The sequence below is a fragment of the Cibotium barometz genome, chromosome 12 (genome assembly GCF_041138505.1).
Source record: "Cibotium barometz isolate CiBa-2024 chromosome 12, ASM4113850v1, whole genome shotgun sequence".
Classification (NCBI taxonomy): Eukaryota; Viridiplantae; Streptophyta; class Polypodiopsida; order Cyatheales; family Cibotiaceae; genus Cibotium; species Cibotium barometz.
Genome location: NC_141057.1, coordinates 27128982 through 27152466, shown reverse-complemented (window position 1 = coordinate 27152466; position 23485 = coordinate 27128982). Strand labels below are relative to the sequence as shown.

General features: G+C 46.5%; 1 protein-coding gene across 2 annotated transcripts in view; it reads left to right on the top strand.

Moving 5' to 3' along the window:
* LOC147633243 (phosphomevalonate kinase, peroxisomal-like) overlaps positions 1–23009 on the top strand; it is an 83012-nt gene extending 60003 nt beyond the window's left edge. The window contains exons 7-11 of one of the 2 annotated variants that reach the window (XM_086806268.1): positions 9421–9807; positions 18293–18397; positions 21051–21278; positions 21413–21544; positions 22170–23009. In XM_086806268.1, the coding sequence (XP_086662394.1) occupies positions 9421–9807; positions 18293–18397; positions 21051–21278; positions 21413–21544; positions 22170–22442 (1125 nt within the window). In that variant the 3' untranslated portion in view covers positions 22443–23009. The remainder of the gene's footprint in view (positions 1–9420; positions 9808–18292; positions 18398–21050; positions 21279–21412; positions 21545–22169) is intronic. The other variant, XM_086806269.1, reaches the window with a different exon arrangement.
* Positions 23010–23485: the final 476 nt, after the last annotated feature.

Genomic DNA, 23485 nt, shown 5'->3' with positions numbered 1-23485 from the left:
TCTATCTGGTTCCTAGTCTTTATCTGCTTGCCTCTTCTGGATCTAGCCCTAGAAATGTCCATGGCATTTGTGATGCACATGACAGGGACAAAGTGTGAAAGTGGCAAATCCTAAAGACAACACTGCCGAGCAACTCCTTGCCTAATCATAATGGCCAAGCTCCTGTCAGTCCCCTCGAATCTCTGCTGAGGCCCAGACATTGTCAACCAAATGATAGAACCAAAAGAAATGATAGCATCCCTCTTAATCCTACCAAACCCTGGTAAACTGACTCCGAAGCTCCTGCACATCTAGGGCATGCTCGGCAAGCACCAGTAACTGACCTCCACTGATTGGTGGCCAGACCACCATGAAGAGAAACCCAGATAAAGGAGGAAATCTATGGCTTCCTATAAGAATACCACAATCTCCGCCAAAAAACCCTCTGAATGTCAGTCAAAATGCCATAAGATTTCCAATGGGGTCTAAGAGTAGGGACATTTTGAATGTGTCCCAAGATAAGATGTCTGGCATTCCGCACCGTATAATTGAAAAAAGGCATGCTTTTCAAGGGGTTACAAGCATCCTTCCACACCCACTCACCGGGGTCCCAATGCAAATGTCTGATAGGGTAGCCACCATACAACCAAAGGCTAACACTCTCTGTGATCATCCCTGGAGGGGGGGGTCAACAAAGACGTGCTTTCCTAACCTGCCAACAACTCTGACTGGACGAATCTGGGGGCCCTCAATAAGGTCCTGCACGTCACATCTCTCCAACTGCCATCCATCCTGTAAAGAAAAAAAGACCGGTACATCATCCTCCCTAGGCAAGGGGAGACCCATAACCTGAAGAGGAACACCTGTCCCAGAAAAAACCCCAAATTAAGAATGATGACAGTCTTCTAAGAAAGATCCAGTAATCCAGTGGTTGGGAATGGCTGCATCAATTTGTGCAATCCTCCGACTAGAGCCTCTGAAATGCTACGTGAGATCCAATCTCTGTACCTCAGTGAGGCTCTGAAACCTCTTCCAAGCCAACACTGTAGGGCAAAGGGTCTCCCAGCCAGCCCAAAGAATATGCATAGCTGCCCCAAGAGGCCTACCATGCACATCTAAGATCAAGTCATTCCACAGAATGGGCTGCCGGTTAACTTCCTCCGTTGAACACGGGGGAATGTGTACCAAAAAACTCCTCAGGCAGTCCCAGGCCCGTAGGAGGGACCTAACCAGGGGGGATGAACTGGAGCGGTGAACTGCATCCGAAAAAATAAAGCGTGAGTTGAGAGTCCAATCACCTCTGCGAATAGGGACACACTTCGTGATCTGCTGCATGAGAAAGTCCTTCCACGGCTCAGTGCCTGGAAGAAAGCCCCTAACAACCAGCTTACACAGCAAAGCCTTACATTGCACCTCAGGGTCAATGATATTCAATCCCCCTTCCTGCTTAGGCCTGATAATGGTTTCCCAAGCAACTCTAGCCCTGGTGTGTGCATTTCCATCAAGCCATGACCAAAGAAAGTTCCGAATAAGGCGACGAAGCTGGCCAATGCAGCCCTTATGAAAAATCCAGCACGAAGCGATAAACCAAGTCGTGGCTAGCAAAACTTGGTTAACCACCAAAGCTCTAGAGGCCAAGTCGAGTTTCCTCCTACTCCAGTGATGAAGTTTGCTTTTAATGCTTAAGAGCACTGGAGCAAACTGTTGTGCAGGGGAGATGTCAACGCCCACTCGACAACCAAGGTATCTGGCAGAGCATCCTCTCTCAATCCAAGTAAAACCAATATCTGTACCCCAATCTGCAAGAGGAGAATCACTGATCCAAAAACCAACTGACTTATGCCAATTGATGGTAGCTCCTGCTGCTGCCAAACAAAAGGCCTCCAAGGCTATCCGGAAAGCACATAAACAAGCATGTGAAGCCTCAAAGAACAACACCGTATCATCTGCTAACTCAGAGTCCAAAAACTCTTCCTCCGTACATAAAGGCAGCCTAAGACCCACAACACCATGGGCAGCCCGAAGAAACCTGCTCATAGCCTCAGCTACAATGAGGTACAGTAAAGGGGCGAGGGGACAAACCTGCCTCACTGAACGGGAAATGTGAAAACACTCACCGCGCCCCCCACAGGCTAAAACAGTGCTATGAGCCTCCCTGTATAGGCAAGACACACCTCTGATCCAGTTTTGGGAAAACCCCATGTGTGCCATAGTGCCCTCCAAAAAATCCCAATCCACTCTATCATAAGCTTTTTCAAAATCAAGCAAAACAATGGCAAGAGGCTGCTGACTAGACTTTGCGCACTCGACAGCTTCCCAGAAAGAAAAGATGTTATCAAATATACTCCTTCCTTGGAGGAACCCATTCTGGGTATCATGGATAGTCCTTTGGAGAATCGGCTGCAACCTTATACTCAAGGCTTTAGCTAAGATTTTATATGCAAATCCAAGGAGGGTGATGGGCCTCCATTGCTTGATGTCAGTCTTGTCCCCACTCTTGGGGATAAGGTGAATCAGCCCCTCCGTGAGGTGTGGAGGCATCATACCCGACAACCACATTTCCGGAAGGGCAACAGTGATAGCATCTCCAATATGATCCCAAAAAAGAATAAAGAAGGCGGGAGAAAGACCATCATCCCCTGGGCATGAACCACTGGAAAGAGCATGCAGTGCGTGAAGGAATTCATCCTTCGAGAAAGGGGCATCCAGGGAAGAACACATAGCATCTGAAATGAGCCTAGGCATGCACTCCCAAACTTTCTGCCGTGCCACATCTCTTTGAGGGGAGGGCATCTCAGCAGTCAACAAAGACCGATAAAATTCTGAAGCAATATCCCTCACCTTATTAGGCTCAATCTGAACCTCACCTTGTGAATCTTGCAAGTACCTACAGAATCCCTGCTATGGGAAGGCCTGTGTGCTGAAAAAAACTCTTTGTTGCATCTGCCACCCATCTGAGTCCAAAAGGCCTCGTTCGCATGAAAGGCGAACTCAGCCCTCTTGTCCATGGCCAACTGTAGCTTTGCTCTAACTGTGGTCAAGAGGTCTATAATCCAAGTCGCATGTGGATGCTTTTCATGTTCCCTCTGAAGAGCAGCAATCCTACGCCTAATAGCTCTCACCTTGTCCAGAGCCTCCTCCTTCTTAGACAAGGCAACGCTATGATAATGATGGCTGGTCCTCTCAAGAGCTAGCACAATATTATGACGAGGATCAGGACCGTCACAAGATCTCCATCTCTCTCTGATCTCAAGGGAGATGTCAGCATCTAGATAAAGAGAGTCAGGGATACGGATACGGGGAGAGGCCGAGCGAGCCCCAGGCTCCCTGAGACACAAAACGACGGGGCAATGATCGGATTTGGTGGTGCCAGGCATAATAGCAATGGTGCCTCCTCAGGAGGACGGGGGCCGAGTTTTGAGCTGACCAGATCAGTCCGTCAGGGGTGTCCTCTCGCCCCTTTCCTTTTTCTCTTCTTTGCGGAGGCTATGAGTATGTATTTGACGGCAGAGGAGGTTGGTTTGAGAGGACTTCAGCTCCCAGTCCGGGGGGAGGATTTGCTTGATGCTGAGTTTGCAGACGACACGGGCTTATTTTTGCATGGCCAAGAGGCCAATCTTATTCGGGCTGAGCAGTCGCTCCAGGTTTTTAGTGCAGCTTCGGGAGCATTGATCAATTGGCGCAAGACAGTGGCCTTTTGGATCAGTAGTGCTCCCACTCCGGCATGGAGCCCGGACCCCGGTTTTAGATGGATTCCTCCAGGCACAGCAGTGCGGTATTTGGGATGCCAGATTGGCCTCGATTTGTCACCTGAGCAGCAGATTGCCCCGCTTCTTTTGAGCATTCGGAAGAAGCTATTGTATTGGAGTACAGCTCGACTATCCTTGGCTGGGAGGGTGGTGGTGGCAAATCAGGTGCTGTTAGCGACCATGTGGTACATTACGTCTTGCTGGATTTTCTCGAGCTCTTGCATCAGCCAGGTACAGAGGCTGATCAGGAACTTTCTGTGGTCTGGGCGGGACGGTCAGCCAGCTCGGGCAAAGGTTGCATGGGCAGTTATTACACTTCCACTGGCTCAGGGCGGTTTGGGCATTATAGATCCAGTCGATCAGAGTAGAGCCTTATTGGGGAAGCTTATTGTTCGGGGGTTGCTTCCAGGCGCTGAGCCTTGGAAAGAGCTCCTCTTGCAGCGACTGCAGGCTCGGGCGCTCCCTGTAGGGGGTACTTGGGCACCAGAGATTCGCTGGATCTTCATAGAGATGAGGAGGACAGGCCTCAGTAGAGGATGGGAGGACAGATTTGCTTTGAGTATCCTGAGAGCTTGGGAGCTGCTGAGACCGGGGCTCTCTCAGCGGCCTCCTTCTTGTGTTGAGGAGCGGGCCAGGCAGCCGCTCATCTGGAGCCCAGCGGTTCGCACGGAGCAGGGTCATATGCTGGGTTCTCGGCCTCGTCTAGCCTGGGGACCTTTAGCGGCAGGCCCAGCTCGTAGTTTTGGAGACTGGCAGGCTTTCTGCAGTCTACCAGAGGAGATCCAGGTGGAGAGGCTGAGTCACTTCAGAGGGGGGTTGATTATGAGGGATGATATACAGGAGGCACTCACAGAGGAGTGGTTCACGCCTCTCGAGCCAGTGGCCCCACGGTGGATGGGAGCCTTTACACAGTTGGAGATCCTGATTGCTGTCAGAGCTAGCACTGAGGATGGCAGATGCCTCTACTATGAGATTCAGGATGAGGGCAGACTCCAGAGAGTGGAGGTGGAGTCGCCTTTGGTTGCAGAGTGCACCTTTCAGAGGATTCGGGTAGTGGCTGCCGCTTCTCGGAAGTGGCATATTGACCCCGACCCTGCTGATGTGCTCCCGGATTGGCGCATATGGGCATATGCAGCGCGCCCCTTGGCCCGGCTACAGTGGGACCCCGGGGAGTACGAGTGGCATGATCCTTATGCATCCCTTGAGGCCACAGAGATCACCTTTTTCCAGTATACTGTTCGGCTGGGACGGCATATTTTGACGGCGAGGAGGATGGTTTCTCCAGCGGCAGCGGGGCATTGGCGATTGCAGGGACTCTCACAGGAGTTCCTGGAGGATTTCTGGGCTCGGCTCTGGGCTAGTCGGCAGGCCCGTAGGATCTCGGCTTTTCAGTGGGACTGGTCGTCCACAGGGGCTCAGCAGTTGGCACTTGGCTTGTTTACAGCGGTCTTCCGGCGGCCTGCGTCCGATGCGGCCTGCGTCTGATGCGGCCACCCTATGGAGACACAGAGACATTGCCTTTGGGACTGCCCTCAGGCACAGCAGATTTGGCTGCGGATGCTGCGTATTCTGGCCCCCCTCTCTCCAGAGGGTATGTTTACGTGGGGTGCCGTTGCTTGGTCGACTTCGTCAGGGCCTGCTATGGGCTATGAGATGGAGCAGGGCAGTCAGGCCATCAGATTTATTAGGGGCCAGCCTCGCCTGGTTCCGGCACCGGATTTCTCGTCCGCCAGCTGGACACAGGAGAGGGATTTACGATGGGAGCTCCTCAGCAGCCTCACCATCTGGTTCACCTGGAGGGCCCGGTGCTTTACGGCCTTTGAGGGGAGATTGGAGCCACCAGCAGAGATTGTACGGGGGATTTGGCAGGAGTTGATCCACACCCTGCGAGGACAGTACGACCGCATCCGGGGAGACTCGGATGAGGCGATCTTACGGCGCCAGGCCTTTCACACCACTTGGCGCTGTGGCCCTTTCTACACCTTACACACGGGATCCCCCCGTTGGCACTACAGGTCACCTGTTTGGCTCTTCCCCCCCCCTATTGTATGATTTAGCCGCTCAGTTCTTTGTACTGATGCTTGTATTTTGCAGCACCTAGGGAGAGTCTCCCGGGCTGCCATGATGTATTCGCTGCTCTTCTCTCTCTTAGGAGCAGGAGAGATCTTTTGTAGCCCTACGGGCGTTTTTATATAACTAATGAAAGGATCTTTTCTCGAAAAAAAAAAAAAGCAATGGTGCCTCCTCTGTCCAAGGACCAATCATCCACATAAAACCTGTCGAGACGTGCAAAGATGCTCTCATCCCCGCTCCCGCGGTTGTGCCAAGAGGAAGATGAGGAATTTGGCCTTCTCTGGAAGTCATCCTCAGTCCAGCAATCCGTGCCAAAAACAAAAAGCGTGAACCTCTCCCATGAGGCTGGCTCCAAATGGTGTAAACCCCCTTCGCGTCCACCCTTCTTGTCAGAAGGTTGCTCAACCATATTAAAATCTCCTCCCACTATCCAATGATCAACCTAGGGAATGACATTTGTAATGGTGTCCCAAAAGGCCACCCTTTCACCTCTCACGTTAGGTGCATAGATATTCAAGATTCCCAATTTCTGACCCTCATGCATGATTGCGCTCTAACAAGGATGATAACACTGTGCCCAATAACATGAGGTATAATAGATGTTGCCACTGAAATACAAACACCCCCTCTAGTCCCAACTGCCGTCGAGGACCAGAAGGTGTGGCCAGAAAGCATCTTACCAGTTTTGCCACACTGAGATCTATCCAATTTGTGTTCCTGCAACAAAAGCACATCCATAGGCCCTCGTGTAACAGCAGGTGAAGCTGGGCCTTCAGAAGGCGCTTCCTACCACAGGTGGGAAGCCCTCCAAGGCCCTGAACATTCCATGAGACGATTCTTATGGAAGAGAAGAGGGTTTGACCCCCGATCTAAGAAGACGATGGGCAGCCTGAGGACGCCTCTCATAATGCTGGAGGACGGGAAAGTCCACGGGGCAAAGTCCACTGACATGCCCTTGTTCGAGGCCCTGCACCGTGCCTGCATATGTACAAGAAACTTGTTCGCCCTGCGGGGCATCAAGGGCAATGGCATCATGCTGAAAATCCTACAATACATGATCCCCACTGTGCTGAACATCTTGCATATCGTCCCCTCCAAGTAGAGAGGACTCCACAAAGTCATCCTGATCTGAGATATCATCTCTCTGTAAAGACGCATCAGCTGACAAATCCCTCTGACCAGAAACATCATCTATCTGTACATGAACCGACGAAGCCTTCCCATCAATCGCACCAGGGGGGCGGGTGTGAGAGACAGCTCGCCACACCTGGCGGACTGAAGGACGAGAAGGAACCAAGGGAGGTGGCGCCTGAGAGGCCCGCTTACGAGGCCTCCTGCGACCTCGAGCCCGAGGACAATCTCGAGCAAAGTGACCCTGTTGGTGACAAACCCGGCACTGATCGGGTTTACCTGCAATCTCCATACGTTGCTTCAAAGGGCCACAAGGACCCGGAAGCAAAACATAGTCCTCAAAGAGCTCAATGTCACGGGCAAGAACCATGACCCTGGGGACAGCATCCGCCGAGGCAGTGACCACCTGGGCAGAAGATGTCGGCAAGGCGTGAAGGGGGGGACTTGAAGAACAAGCCCAAAGGTAGACCCGATGGCCTCTAACATAGGCCAATATGCACGAGGAAGACCTGGGAATCTGAGAGTAATCGGGAAACGGTTCCAGTCTTCCTCAACAGGGTCAAAATAGCTGGAGTAGGGAAGAAAGAATATCTTCCTCGGGCCCAATGGCAAAGGGCTGCCCTTCAAAACCTCTGAGGCTGCGTCCTCAGAATCAAAATCCACTTGGAAGAAACCTCTTCCAAGCAACCTGACATCTCGAAAGTGTAGAGCAAGTTCGGAGGGTAGAGCCGCCAGGACCCAATCCCGAGCCTGGAGACGGGACGGGTGAGATCCAAAGATTCTGGCAATGAGGGTTGTTTTGGAGTCTTTTTCTATTTCGGCGTAGAGGACCACGAGCTCAGCTTCGGAAAATACAATGGTTCGCCCGGCCGAGGGAGAATGATTAGCCATGATGCTAATCGAGGAAAAAGTCCGACTTGAACCCAGATGAGGAGCAATCCGAACCAAGGGGGAGGCGTTGAGGTGGAGGAAAGGAAAGGAGGGTGGAAAAGGGAAAAGCAAAAAAAAAAAAGAAAAAAAAAAGAGGAGGGAAGCAAGGGGAAAAGGCTGGAAAGGGCGAAGAGGGGCGGGGGACGGGCAGCACAACAGTGCTGAGGGAAGAGAAGGGCGGCCAGGGGCAGGGGCAGACAGATTGGAGGGAAAGGCGAAATAGGGCGGGCAAAGGCAAGGAGGGGAGGCGGAGGAGGATGGGGGGCGAAGCAGGGAGAGAAGCGGATGGGCGCAGCGAAGGAGAAGGGAAACGATGGAGGAAGGAGGGGGCAGCGAAGGAGGAAGGAAGCGAAGGTAGAGGAACAAAGGCGGAGGAGGAGGGGAGCGATTCAGGCAGCGAAGGAGGAAAGAGACGAAAGAGGAAAGAGGGGTGCAGTGATGGAGGAAGGAAGCGAAGGCAGAGGAACAGAGGCGGAGGAAGGATCAGAGGCGGAAGGGAGCGAAACAGGGTTTGGGGAGCTCGCGGTTCGTACTCCATTTAATTTTGGATACATCTTAAACATGCCAACTCCAAATTTGTTGGAGATTATAGATCTAGATTCTACTCTTCAAGATCTTTCCAATGGTATGTCACATTACGGGGTTTTGATAAAATTTTGGACAAGTTCACCATGATCCCATTTTCAAATGGGAATGGGGTTTTTCCCAAATTATCTAATATGGTGTTGGGACCTTTTTGGTCTCATAGATTATATTGGTCTTTTGAAGACGTTAATCTCTCTCTCTCTCTCTCTCTCTCTCTCTCTCTCTCTCTACGGATTTGGACCACTTTCTAGGATCATGGATTTCTTGGAATAGAGATGCCTGGGGCTCTCCCTTCTGGAGGTTCGCAGACACACGGATTCCTTATTGCGGCCGAGACCAGCTACACCCGCCCAAGGACTAGCACAGAGAGCTCTCATTGACTTCTTCTAGACTAGAGCTCCGAGAGCAGATCCACCCACTACACTCGACCTCCAGGTTGATGCAAGAGCCTGGCCGAAAAGAGTGACACTAGATAGACCATTGAGGTATGCAGAGCCCGATGCCCCCGAGCCCGTGGCCCCCGCCCACACTCGCGTCACCACAAGAGGATCAGAGCCATCATTTCCCACCACCACAAGAGTTTCTCCTGCCGGCTCTACTTTACTACATTGGGTACGATGATGCAGCACCCTATGCAGGATATTTTAGGGCCATGTAAGAGCTTGATGCTCTTTGTATTGGGATCAGCTTTAGCATTTCAGCTCTAGTTCCTTTCTTTTATTTTTAGTACCCATGATGATGTGTTCCATGGACATATGTAATCTTTTGGTCTCATAGGTCATTTTGGCCTTTTGTAGACTTTAATATAACTTTCTTTGTTTATTTCTTTCTCTTTGTCTTTCCCTTCCCTTCTCTAACACCCTCCCCTCCCCCTCTTTTCATTGTTAAATCTGTGTGATTTCTTGAGGTTGCTTTTGTAATCAATTGAGACTGTTCAGTTTTTGTGACACGCTTTCAATTTTTTCTCTTGCAGATCGAAGCAAAAGGATTACCATTGACAAGCTCAACACTAGCGTCTCTCCCTCTTTTCTCACCAATCACCTTCAACAGCATTGATGCATCCAATGCCAACTCAATGCTTCCAGAAGTAGCAAAAACAGGCCTTGGGTCTTCTGCTGCTATGACAACAGCAGTAGTGGCTGGTATTCTTCATTATTTAGGAGCTGTCCAGCTGCCTTTCTGCAGCATGAGCTCGTGGCAGCAACAGAGAACAGAAGGTTTGCATATTGTACATGCACTTTCGCAAGCTGCACATAGTCTTGCACAAGGGAAGATTGGCAGTGGCTTTGATGTAAGTGCTGCAGTTTATGGCAGCCAGCACTATGTTCGATTCTCTCCATCCATTTTGTCCTCGGCACAGGTAATTCAAGATCCTTACCTTGCGTTAGCTTTATACATGAGATTATCAAATCGTTTTTCTTACAGGTGGATGTTTGGGTTTCTCTGTGGTCTCTGTAGCATGTGGGAAGCATCCGATCAGATAGCTGATAAAGACTCCATATGGAAGCCCTTTGTTTTCTCAATGACTTCTATGCAGAGAGATCTTCAAACATGCCTAGTCTGCACTGTGACATGGAGGCTCCCTCATAAAAGACACGAGCCAAGCCTCCATAAGCCACCCCAAGTGAGATAGAATGGCCGTCTTGATGTTAAGCATAAGCGATACGGTCTTCTGATCTACTCAATAGGCCTCTATATGCATTTCATTCATAATGCTGTTTGGATTCCAGGGGCCGCACATGTGAGCTTGCCACACGTTGACCAGTAGTGCACCATAAGCTATCAGCCAAAATAACAGAGTGGCCTTTTGGATTTTGTTAGGCAGTATCATTGATGCTCTGCAATGCTTGCACAAGTAGGGGCTTCAGATTTGTTTCCAAGGATGAAGTCCAGAGAGGTCAAGTTCTGATCAGGTCGTTGGGGACTCTCACTCTAGGAGGATCTCCAAGTGTCTGGTGAAAGCTGATAGTGCTACCTTTGTCCAGGGCCCACTTGTCCCTTAAATTCTGTCAATCCCAGGCCCTAGCATGAATTCCACCCACCTTCCTCCGGTTGGACCAGGAGAACCGTAAGCTGGAAGCATCATCTAAAACTAATCTGTATACTACATTCGTCACCTCCTCTAATCCATGTATCTGCCAAGGGAGAGAGTGGCCTAAGAGTTGTGTATAAGAGCTCGTAATGCTGGCAACCTGGACTCTGGAGTGAATGAAGGTCGGCTGGCTGGTGTAGGTAAATTGAGAGTATAGAAAGTAGGAAGGCTGGCTGGGCACAGAAACAAGAAGCCAGCAAACTTGGCTCCTTATAGCTTTCCACTTCAAATATTTATCCTCTTGGCAAATTTATTGACCCTTTGGATAACCCCAAAGGGCCCAAAACCATCATGAAATTTGTTTCGTCCTTGTGCCGTCATCCAGCATCACAATCATCAACCTGATTGCACACTCCCATCCATCATAACGAAAATCACCTTTTTTCAGTCCATAGTATATTAACCAATGCATCAAGTCCACTATCCTTATCAAGTGGATTCTGAAGCAAACCTGCTCCATAAAAATAATCACATTTCTCCTTTCAAAACATTGAGCAGGCTTGTGTTTTCGATACTTTCCATCAAGCATGCATAACACTCCTATAATTTCCAACATTAGTCCAACATGCCACTCAAGACCGCCTGGTATCTGCCAGTCCTGCTATATTTGAAACTTGGCCTCGTGAATGGTTGAAGTCTAGATCCCATCATCATCATTGTGTATCTCATGCTCACCGGCAAATCATGCCACTCCATCCATCAAGGCATCACAGCAAACCTTCACGCATCGTCAACATCTCTGTTTTATTGAATGCATCCTCAACAACAAAATGATCAAAATTTTGAATTCTTGAAAGGATCACAATCCACATAAATTGTCTTCTCTAGGTTATCTGACGTATGCGGCTGACTCCAATCTCAAAATACGGAACCTAATTTGACATTGGAACATCAATGAACACATCGGGCAACAACTGGTCCTTTTGTTGGGTTTTATGCTGTGTATGCACCCAAAGGAGTGGTAGTGATCATCAGTAGGTTACTGGGGCACTTTTTACTTCAGTTAGTGGAGGTTTTTTCCCCAGTTTTAGCTTAGTTCCACTTATAATAGTTTATAAGTGATTTGGTCCACATGGCACACTTTATGGCCGGACCATGTGAACACAACTTTTAGGTCACATCTTTATGTGGCTATTGTACTTCATTTTTATCACTCTCAATATATGAGCAGTCGTGTTCCTCTCTCTACCTCTCATGTTTTCTTGCTGAAGTACCTTCCAAACCCTAACCCTAACAACTAAGCTCCTTCATTTGGTATCAGAGCTTCCAGGTTGGCCTGCCCTGCCCGTACTGCTCCACGCGCCTTGCCCGTACTGTTCCACGCCTTCAGCTGTCCGTACAACCAGGTTCGTCAAGCTGCTCGTACTGGTTCGTCAGCAGCTAGTCGTCAGCTGCACGTACAGGTTTCGCCTGTTTTGTTCAATACCCGTCAGATGCACGTACAGTCGCTCTGCTCCGTACAGGCGCCTGCTTTGCTCCGTACACAGTCGCCTTGTACCTGTACAATACCTTCAGGCGACCTACGCTCGCTGTCAGCTGCTCACCCAGCTCCGTACAGTACCTGCTACGTGTACCTACAGCTGTGTACATCCGCTGTACAGTCGACCGTACCTGCTCCGTACAGCAGTCCAGTACCTGCTGCGCACACCTGCAGCCGACCTGTCGACTGTTGTTTCCGTACAGTACCTGCTGCGCGTACCTGCACTGTACAGTCGCCGTACAGTCGATCTGTTTCCGTACAAATGTTCCGTACAGCCAACTGTTGACCTGTACCTGCACTGTACCGTACACTTGTACTGGACAACCAACAGCCACCTGTACCTGCAAAATCACATTTGTGGTAAGCTTTACAAGTTCTGAAATTTTGGCATTTTCTATGTGAAAGTTTTTGGCAGATATACAGGCAGACTTTCTTGCAAAGAAATCTCTACAGGTTTTTTGCAAGGTTTTGGGTGCAGTAACTTTGGGCATTTTTGGGCATTTTGGCACTGTGTAAGCCATTTTTGCTGCTCTACTCAGTCAGTGGTGCATTGTGTTGCACATTCAGAGGATTGAGAGTGGAGGCATATTTGGGTTAGCTGTATTCAGTGGAGTACAGTTGCTTTCAGGGTTGTTGCTATTGGGTTTTTTGATACACAGGTACAACATTGTGCATTAGCATAATGGCAAATCAACAGCTGAGTGATGTATTCACGTATTTGTCCAAGGAAGACAAATTGGATGGCATGAACTACTCCTTGTGAAGTTTTATGCTGAGAAATGTGCTCGTGGCAAAAGGTCTTTGGGATTTTGTTAGTGGTGATGAACCATGTCCAGGTCCATTGGCTCCAGAGACTCCTCCCCAAGGGGGTGCTCGTGGACGAGGGCAACAGGTACAGGCACCAGGTCAGCCATTGCCTGTTCAAAGAACAAATGCTCAGAAGACATGGGATGCCAGAGATGCACAAGCCTTGTCACTTATTGCATTGTCAGCACAGAGGTCTATTATACCTCATATTCGTTCAGCTGGCTCTTCACGGAATGCATGGGTGACTTTGGAGCAGATGTATGCTGCTCATAATGAGGCTCGAATCTCGTTTTTGAAAAGAGAGCTGGAAAATCAGAAAATGCATGAAGGAGATGATATGTCTAGCCACTTGAACAAGCTGCAGGATTTGAGAGAGCAACTCATCAATGTGGATGAGATTATTCCTGAGACACAGCTTGTGTCCACCATCTTGAACTCTTTGCCAAGATCTTACTTGGCTTTTCATACCTCTTTGAACCTCAGCATGAGGAATGCTGTTGAACCCCTTAAGTATCAGGAACTTGTTGCTCTCTTGTTACAAGAAGAGCAAATCAGGAAGAACATGAATATGAACACAAGTGCTGAACAAGCATTTACTACAGGTCAAAAAGGGAAAAGCAAATCTCAACCAAAGAGTTCAAATCAGAATTCAGGTGATGGTGGTTCATCTCACGATACCAAGAAAGGTGATGGACAGCCCAAGAAGAAGGGCAAATGCCATTACTGTAAGAAGCCAGGTCACTACATCACAGAGTGTAGGAAGAGGATTGCCAAAGAAAAGGCAAAGGAATCTGGGATGTCTGTGAATGATGCCTCTAAAGCTCCTCCGGAGACTGCTTCTTTTGTTGAGGACAGGGATTACTGTTTCTACACATGCAGCTATAATGCCTCTTGGTCTTCACAGGCACTCAGTGTGACAGAGCATGCATGTACTTGGTATTTTGATAGTGGTGCTTCAAAGCATATCACATCTCGCAGGGATTTGTTTTGTCATGTAGGCCCTGCCCCTGTTGGCAAAACTGTTCAGTGTGCCAATAATGCTTCATATCCAGTTCGTGGCATTGGGGAGATTCAGCTCACAGCCATTGATGGCTCTATTATTCGCCTTACAGATGCCTTATATGTACCAGGGATAAAGAAGAATTTGTTGTCCATTTCTTCTTTAGCACAGTGTGGTATGCAAGTCCACTTTGATGATGACAAATGCATGGTCAGAGACAAAGCTAATGCTTTGACCTTGATGCTTACTGGTACATTATGTCATGGACTTTATCAGTTGGATGCATTTCAGCCAATGGATCAGTCTGCTTATAATGCATTCACTCTTACTCCATGTATGGTTGATGCGGAGTTATGGCATGCTCGCATGGGGCATGTAAAATTTGGTAGTCTTATGCTTATGCAGCGACATAACATGTTGACAAACCTACCTCTTATGGAGAAGCCTCGAGATTACATATGTGAAGGTTGTATTTTGGGAAAAATGCATCGGTTTTCCTTTCCACGTGATCAGGCTCTACGAGCAACTGCAAAGTTACAGCTTATACACAGTGATCTTTGTGGTCCCATGCAGACGAAGTCTTTAGGAGGTCGCTTCTATTTTGCTACATTTATTGATGACTTCTCTCGTATATGCTGGGTCTATCCATTGACACAAAAATCACAGGTATATGATGCATTTTTGGCCTTTGTAGCACTTGCTGAAATAGAGTCAGGATGCAAGGTTAAAACTCTCCGTTCTGACCGAGGGAATATGTGTCACACATGTTGAATTCCTTTCTTGAGAGTAGAGGTATCAAACATCACTATACTACTCCTTATACTCCACAGCAGAATGGGGTTGCAGAAAGGAAGAATTGGTCACTCATGGAGATGGCCAGATGTATGTTAAAGGCAAAGAAGCTACCACATATCTTTTGGGTGGAAGCTGTTATGTGTGCTTGTTATATTTTGAATCGATGTCCCACAAAGGCATTGGTTTCCATTACTCCTTTTGAGGCTTGGCATGGCCGCAAGCCTTTGGTATCACATTTTCGTACTTTTGGGTGTCTTGCATATGCACACATACCCAAAGAGTTGAGGAGGAAGTTGGATGATAAAGCCACAAAATGTATTTTTGTTGGGTATAGCCGTGAGAGCAAGGGCTACCGGTTATATGACCCACTGTCCAAGAAGATATTTACTAGTCGGGATGTGATTTTTGATGAAAAATCAGAAATATCCATGGTTGGTTATGATGCAAATCAGGCTGAAAATGATGTGTTTGAAGGTCTACTACCTATGGAGTTTCATTCCACAATTGGTGATCCAACCCATGAGGGTGCAGGACAGCCAGCAAATCATGAAGGTGGTGCAGAAATTCAGCAGGAGATTGAGCCAGAAGTTGAGCCAAATATGGGGCAATAGGCTCCACAGGTCAGACATATACCTAGATGGTATTTGAGGACATTACAGGACAGCCATCTAGAGACTCCTCTTGCTGGCCGTACTCGTAGGGAGACACAGACCAATGAGCATGCACACATCATGGATTTGAATATGGTTATGGCAGCCAGTTTACATGATGATGATGAGCCTGATTCATTTGTGGATGCACGAGACAATGTGCATTGGAATAAAGCCATGCAGGATGAGCTTGATTCTATTAAAAGGAATCAAACATGGGATTTGGTTGATCTGCCCAAAGGCAAGAAAGCCATTGGTACTAAGTGGGTCTATAAGTTGAAAAGACATGCAGATGGATCCATTGATAGGTACAAAGCCCGTCTAGTTGCAAAGGGCTATGCACAGAAGAAGGGCATTGATTATGAGGAGACATTTGCTCCTACATCCCGTATGTCGACACTTAGGTGTGTCATTGCATTGGCTGCACATCGTTGTTGGGTTGTTCACCAGTTGGACATCAAGACTGCTTTCCTACTTTGGGACCTCGAGGAGGAAGTTTATGTATATCAGCCCATAGGTTTTGCAGAACATGGTCATGAAGAGAAAGATCTGCTGGTCATCAGTCTTTATGTAGATGATCTTTTGCTCATGGGATCAAACGATGACAAAATTGCAGCTTTTAAAGAGATACTGCAACAGACATTTGACATGTCTGATTTGGGGCTCGTACACTACTATTTGGACATACAGCTTATGCAGGATAACAGAGGCATTGGGTTGTTGCAATCTCGGTATGTTGCTAAACTTCTGGAGAAGTTTAAATTTTAGGATTGCAAGCCTATTAGCACTCCTATGGAGCCTGGAATGAAACTGTCACTACAAGATGACAGTATTTTATTTGATGCCACTACATATGCTCAGGCTGTTGGGTGCCTTATTTACTTGTGTACTACACAGCCAGACATTCAGTATGCCGTATCTCAGTAAAGCATATTCATGCACAGCCCGCGATTGTCACATTGGCAAGCTGTGAAGCGTGTATTTCGGTATTTGCAGGGTACCTTGTCTCTTGGATTGCTTTATCCTGAGGGGCATGCAGTTATATGCTTACAGCGATTCAGATTGGGCTGGTGATTTTGATACCAGACATTCCACTAGTGGAAATTGTTTCTTTCTTGGCTCTTCATGTATTTCTTGGCTAAGCAAGAAACAGACCACAGTGGCCACTTCGTCTTGTGAGGCAGAGTACAGAGCAGCCTACACTACTACCGTTGAGTGTGTATGGCTGCGTCGTCTCATGACTGATATGGATATTTTAGTGGAGGAGCCTACACCTATCTATACTGGTAGTCAGAGTGCCATTGCGGTGGCCAGGAATCCTGTGTTTCATGCTCGCACGAAACACATTGAGATTCACTATCATTTTGTTCGGGAGAGACTCCAAGCAGGTGATATCAGCTGATCTACTGTCCTACAGATCAGAATGTGGCAGACATCTTCACCAAGGCATTACCACGTCCGAAATTCGAAGCATTCCGCACTGCTTTGAATTTTTTTCCTTTTGGTGGATGATGTACAGTGATCACATATCACTCCAGCGGGGTTTGTTGGGTTTTATGCTGTGTATGCACCCAGAGGAGTGCTAGTGATCATCAGTAGGTTACTGGGGCACTTTTTACTTCAGTTAGTGGAGGTTTTTTTCCCAGTTTTAGCTTAGTTCCACTTATAATAGTTTATAAGTGATTTGGTCCACATGGCACACTTTATGGCCGGACCATGTGAACACAACTTTTAGGTCACATCTTTATGTGGCTATTGTACTTCAACCCTAACCCTAACAGCTGAGCTCCTTCACCTTTGAGGTCCCCTTAGATTAACTTGCAGCACACACGGAAACTTCTCTAAATCTGTGTCCAACTGAGACTCTGCCTGTCCACTAGGCAAGATCACTTCGGACAGCTCCTTGAAGAAAGCCTTGAACACTTGTGAAACTGCAATGAACCATTTAAAATTGCATGAATATCCAAGTACATACTATTGGCCACCCACCTCTATACCATGCTACATAAGTAACGACATCCTGATGATGCATTCCAAAAAATCAGATATGTGGAATTTCCATTGCGAGTTTTTGATGTAAGGGACTTCGAGGTGTGGAAAACCTACTACGGAGTGTGGAATGTTGCATTTTGATTACCTCTATTAGGACCAACAGGTTAGTGGTTGCAGCCTCGATAACCTTACATGCTGGATGATGGTACAAGGAGTCGATGATTTTCTAGTGCAAAATGTAACATTTACAAAGGGGCTAAGGAGTGGGTGCAAAGAAAACCAGCATTTCAAGTTTTGACCTGTCCAGGTTGAGACAACGACCTGTGGTTTGACAACATGAATACAGGTGTGATAAACCGTGAGTGGTTTGCGGGCTTGCAGTTCAAGATTGAATTCTTTTTGGTCATTGTGTGACTATGTTAGTGGTTGCATGAAAGAAGCTAAGATATAGTTGAGTGTTTAAAATGGATCTTCCACATCGATGTGAATTTGTAAAAAAAATCAGCTATGAAGCTGTTTGGAGAGATATATAAATGTTTTGTGAGGATCTTCAGATGACCTAGCTCATGTTAAGATTGGAATCTTTAAAATCCTTGAGTTTCAACCAAAGCTGCAAAAGGTAGGTGAAACTTGCGAGAGTGAATTCAAGCAAAAGCAGCCTGGCCTTTGATTAAATTGCCAAGATTTTCTTCCCCTTTGCGTTAAACCCACACAGAAACTGTTCAGTTTATAATGTTGGCCTTCTTGTGGTGGTCACCCAACCAAGTAAAGAACAAAAGATCGTTGTGTCCCTCTTCTTTTATGTGGTGCAATTTATGTGCATTGGCAAGGTGTGTGCAACACTTTTTGAACTATGCCCATGGTTCATTACAAGAAATGTGATCAATTAAATATAAGTCATAAGTCCATAGAGTTCACAGGCAAGACTTTTCCATTTCAATCGTATTATGTTTTTAGTTTTATCATGTAATTGAAAGCTTCCTACAAAAAAAGAGTGGGTAGGTCAATTTTCGTGTTGTTTGCTTGCAGGAAGGTAGGAAGTACTTGCCATTAATCGAGATTGTAAGAAGTTTGGTGAATGAGCCATGGGATGAAGAGAGGCAGGAATATGCTCTTCCTCCCTTGCTTGAACTGGTGAGAACAAACTCTATCTTTAAATTAAAATTATTTGAAGCTGTCTAGCATATACTCTAGTACCAACTAAAACAACTCTGTCTCTATCAGGGTTTATACTTGCCTACATTCTAGTATTCAATTTCTAAACAAACATCCCTGCATATTAGATGCTCATTAGTAGTAAAGGCCATAACTAGAAGAGCTATCTAGCTTATGACCGAACGGCAGCTTCTTCTAGAGCCTTGCCAAGCCCAAGGCTAAATCATTCCCAAGCTGAGCTGCTCACATAAACCTTGACATCCCTTACTGTCAGAGCCCACTGCCTCAGTGTATGGCTAGAGCTTGGTCAAGGCCCAATTCAGGTCTTTGTTCTCTAGGTATATCCACTTGGTGGTGTGACGTGTTTGAGGATCTGTGTATAATGCGTCAATGTGTTCGTTGGAACTTGGAAGCATCAAGAGGGTATTTCCCGACTAGAGTGCATGCAAATCACTAGTGATAGTGTCCTGTCCTTCGGTTGTCCTAAAAACTGATGCCGAGAAGCCCACACATAAGAAGACTAAGCATGCGTGAACATGCTACAAGGAAAAGGTGTCATCGCGATTATGACTTCTTGGAAAAAACCCTATCCCCTCTCGGGATGATTTCTGGAATTGTGGAGTAGGGCTGTTGGGTTTTTACTTTTTTGAAAAAACTTGATTTTGCTAAAGGCCATGTAGAAAGCTTCCAATATGTTAGCATGGCCTTCAATTTGTTCAATACCCAATGAATGGCATCCGGCGTAGACATATACCATGCTAGTGGATATCCCAAATGTCTAACGAGGTGGTCCGGTGAAATAATTTGTTGTGGCCATAATAGTGCATGCCAGTCACAAGGAGTCAATGGAAGCAGTGCATGCTTAGAAAAGTTGATATAAAGTCCAGTTGCTTTACCAAATAATTCCAAAGTTCTCATGATGCACTTGTGAGCATTTGGATCATTTTTGGGCATGAACAAAGAATCATCTGCATAGGCCTGGGCCACAAAATGCGAACCATTGGGTAACTATAGACAATGTAATTGCCCCTGTGCAGTCAAGACATCCATATACATGAAAAGTGGATGTGTGGAAATAGCATACAGTAATGCACTAAGAGGGCATCCTTGACGAACAGATTTTTGCAATGTCCACTTCGATGAGAGATCACGACTCAAAACACACTAGGGAGTACTATCGTGATATAACAAAAAAATAGCTTGTTGCATTTTACGACCAAAGCCCATTGTAGCCATGACCTCAGCTATGTAGTCCCATTGAACTGTATCGAAGGCTTTTTCTACATCCACTTACAAGGACGTTCTGATAAGAATATTTGGCATATTCCATCACCAGACATACATTAGCCATATTATCCATAATTTGTCTTCTAGGGACAAAATCATATTGTTGTGGATGCAAACCATGAAAAAGTAGTCCGCCAATACAATTTGCAAGCATTTTAGTCACCAGTTTGTAATAATTGACATCAACGTGATTGGTCGCCAATCATTAAGGGATTCGGAAGCCTTAATATATGTCAAATATATTCTTCAAGTGGTTGTAGCAAAAGCCTTGAAAAATATATTTGGCCTAGTTATTGATTGCCAATTTGCAGATGACTGGCATCAACGTGATTGGTCGCCAATCATCAACCAAAGCCCATTGCAACCATGACCTCAGCTATGTAGTCCCATTGAATTGTATTGTAGGTATACATCTTGTCTCCTATGCAACATTAATCAGGGTCAAGATCGAAAGTTTAAGCTCATCCCAGAAGGCAACAAAGAATTCAACTGTCAAACCATCCCAACCAGGTGACTTCCAACGTCCCATGCCATATAACGCATGTGTCAGCTCTTCCCTAGTGAAAGGCATATCATATCTAAAAGCAGATTCATTGTCAACAATGGGATGCTGGACATCAACATCCACAACAAATGAACTCTGGATATGCGTTGATAATGATTGACACATTCAGTTGCAATCTCCATTTTTGTGGATGTCTATGTGCCATCGAATTTCTTAACAAGCATAATTTTCTCTCTCTGCCTATCAGCATGTAAGCTTTTGAAAAATTGTTTTGATGAGCAACCTTTATCTTGGATTTGCTTACATCTCGATCCGACTTGCCATTTTTGTAGCTTTGTTGATTCAGAGAGACGCGCTTTGGCTTCGCACAACACATTTTGTTCTTGCGTAAGAGTTTGAAAATGGCTGAGCAGAGCGACTGGATTTGTCGCTTAGCCATTTCAAGTCTTTGTTTGGCGTCAGTAACATACCACTTGCCATAGTCAACAATGACTATCTGCATTCGTTGCACAAAACAAAACCAAGCAGTGTCAGCATTATCTAACAACTAAGCAGGAATCATCTTGGTCGTTCTTAGAAACAGTCCCAGCCCATGGGGACAGGCTGTGGGTTGTATGGGCAAGATTGCCCATCCATCCCTAACCAATGGCGATGTTGTTGACAGGGGGCATATTCTGTATCCACCCTTAGTTGTGATCTAGTTGCTTATGCAGTGGTTTGAGCTAAGTCTTGAGGCAAGGTGACCAGAAAAACCCAGAAGCTTGATGCATTGCACAGAATTGTCTTTCTTGGTGTTACAGAGGAATGTGCATTTGGTCTAAAAATAAAGATATCTAACAGGTTGTTGGCGAGCCAGGATTTGGTGGCTCTCACACGCCATCTATGGTAGGGGCAGTTCGAACTTGGCGGAAGGCACAACCAGAAATTGCTCATCTGTTGTGGTCGAAACTTGGTCAAGCTAATGCTGGTGTGGAAAGGGGACTACTTCAGCTCAAAGAAATTGCCAAGGACCACAAAGATGAATACAAAATGGCCATGGAATCTTTCAAAAGTGCTGTAGCAAATCAGGTTTGGTAATCAAATATTTTGCACATTCATGATGCATGAAGGGACTGGTGTATGTCTAGAACTGTAAGCTCTAGTAATTCGAGTGCTTGAAAACACTCAAATCGAAGGTTGGTGTTGATTTTTTTTTCTCTCAGTGGGAAGAAGTGGGAGGAGATGCTGCTACTGTTCATCATCAGCTGATTGCTAAAGCATTGTTGGAAACACGACGTGCCTTTCAAGATGTGCGGTCCATGCTACGGCAAATGGGTGATGCAGCTGGAGTGCCTGTATGTTTGTAGTTTCTAAATCATGCTTGGTTCTAACGCCTGGATACAAGTTTAGCAATCTGCTGTTTTCAATTCCTTTAAGGGAGGGGAGAGGGGTTAGGGGGTGGGTTGGAGGGGGTGGTAAGCCCTACTAAACCATAATGCTCGCCATCATTAATTTTCATGCTTCTTTTTTTAGTATATTAGAGAGAGGGCCTCTTGCTCATGTTACGTTCCCCCTTGTCCAATAGCTGCAATGTGGCCTCATAACACCCTCCCAGGCTTGACACACCTTTAGGAGTTGTACCTTTCAAACCTTGCATCTCTTTTGTCACGTTCCTTGAACACCTTGTCTAGCTCAGCCCTTTTTGGTGTCGGTTGGGAACCTCTCTTTTATTGGCCCATTTTTTGGAGAGGTGTGTGGCACACACACACATTTTTTGGCCCATTTTTTGGAGATGTGCACACACACATACATGGCCATAGGTATCCAGTGGGTGAAGGCTGGTGGGATTTCAACCCGGGTTCCTGCCCGGCAGTCCAATCCCTCTACGACCAGGCATGGACATTTTGGCCCTTGTTTAGCAACAGCACAGTAAACTCTTTCTTTCTGTATTTTTTGATTCTTTGGATGTTGCACTTTCAGATAGAGCCTCCATCTCAGACGACTTTGCTTGATGCAACCATGGATATGGAGGGGGTACTGCTTGCAGGAGTTCCAGGTGCCGGTGGCTATGATGCTGTGTTTGCAATAACCATTGGAACCTCTGCTAGAGAGCGTGTGGAGAGAGAATGGAGTGCTGGAGGTGTATTAGCATTGTGTGTAGTTGAGGATGCTCATGGTGTGCAAGTGGAAGGAGGAGACCCAAGACAGGAGGCAGCAGTTGCAAAAATGGATGCTCTTAAACTGGAGAGGTAGGCTGGTTACAGAACATTCAGAGGAGGTGGAAGGGCAATCTTGCCCATGGATGGGCAGCCATGAAGGGGTCCCTGATACGGCAGAGGGCCATGCTTAACACGTTGTGGAGGCTCCCTTATGCATGTTCTAGAAAACGTTGGGAGAAGCCCAGTGTTAGTTTTCATACAAAGGAAAATGCTTGATTTTCTTCATGCTTCATTTACTAAAAGTCTATGCAGGATAGTGAAACAAAATGCAATGTATTGTTCTTTAGAGTGGTTTGAATACCCAACATATGTTGAGGTCTATGTGCATGATATTTACAGCCCAGTGTACAATTCGATTTTTGTGTGGTCAATCTGAACTGCATCTTGTGACAGATCCTCCCATATCTTCTGTGTACCTCACTGGTTGTGTTGAAGGAGGTTCTCTTACCTCGTACTTCTAATACCCCCAGAATGCCAAATCTCACCCACCACTGTAATAAAACTTTGAGACTAGAGTCTGCTGGATCAACTCTAGCCTCTTAATGATTGCTGATCCTTCAATATTTGAAAAGTGTGTTCACTGGTCCAAATTCTTGGAAAACTTCCTTGCCTGGAATGGAAAATCTCCATCTATTGAGAGAACCCTCTCTTGCTGAGTTTTAACGTTGGCTGAAACATCCTTGGCGATCTCTTCAATTCTATCCAGATCTACAAACTCAACTTTCTGCTGAAGCCTTGCTGCTGCTTCCTGCCGACATTGGAAGTCTTGTTCATTTAACTCTTTTCCTGCGTAGATTGTAATGGACCAAAATAACTTTCATTGCAACCATCTACTCATTTGTGAACTCAGAGAGAACCGTTTGAACAATATCCACTACACATCTCTGAAAATTGTCCTGTTTAAATTATGCTCACATCATGTACTTAGAATAGACCTTATATCTATAGCAACATTGCCTTATCAATTTAAATCATCACATATCAGCGATCATTTGCTACCAGCCCATTATATATTAATCTAAAAGAGATTAGTCCGCTTGTAGGCAACAAGAACTCCCATGAAGTACCATTGAGTGC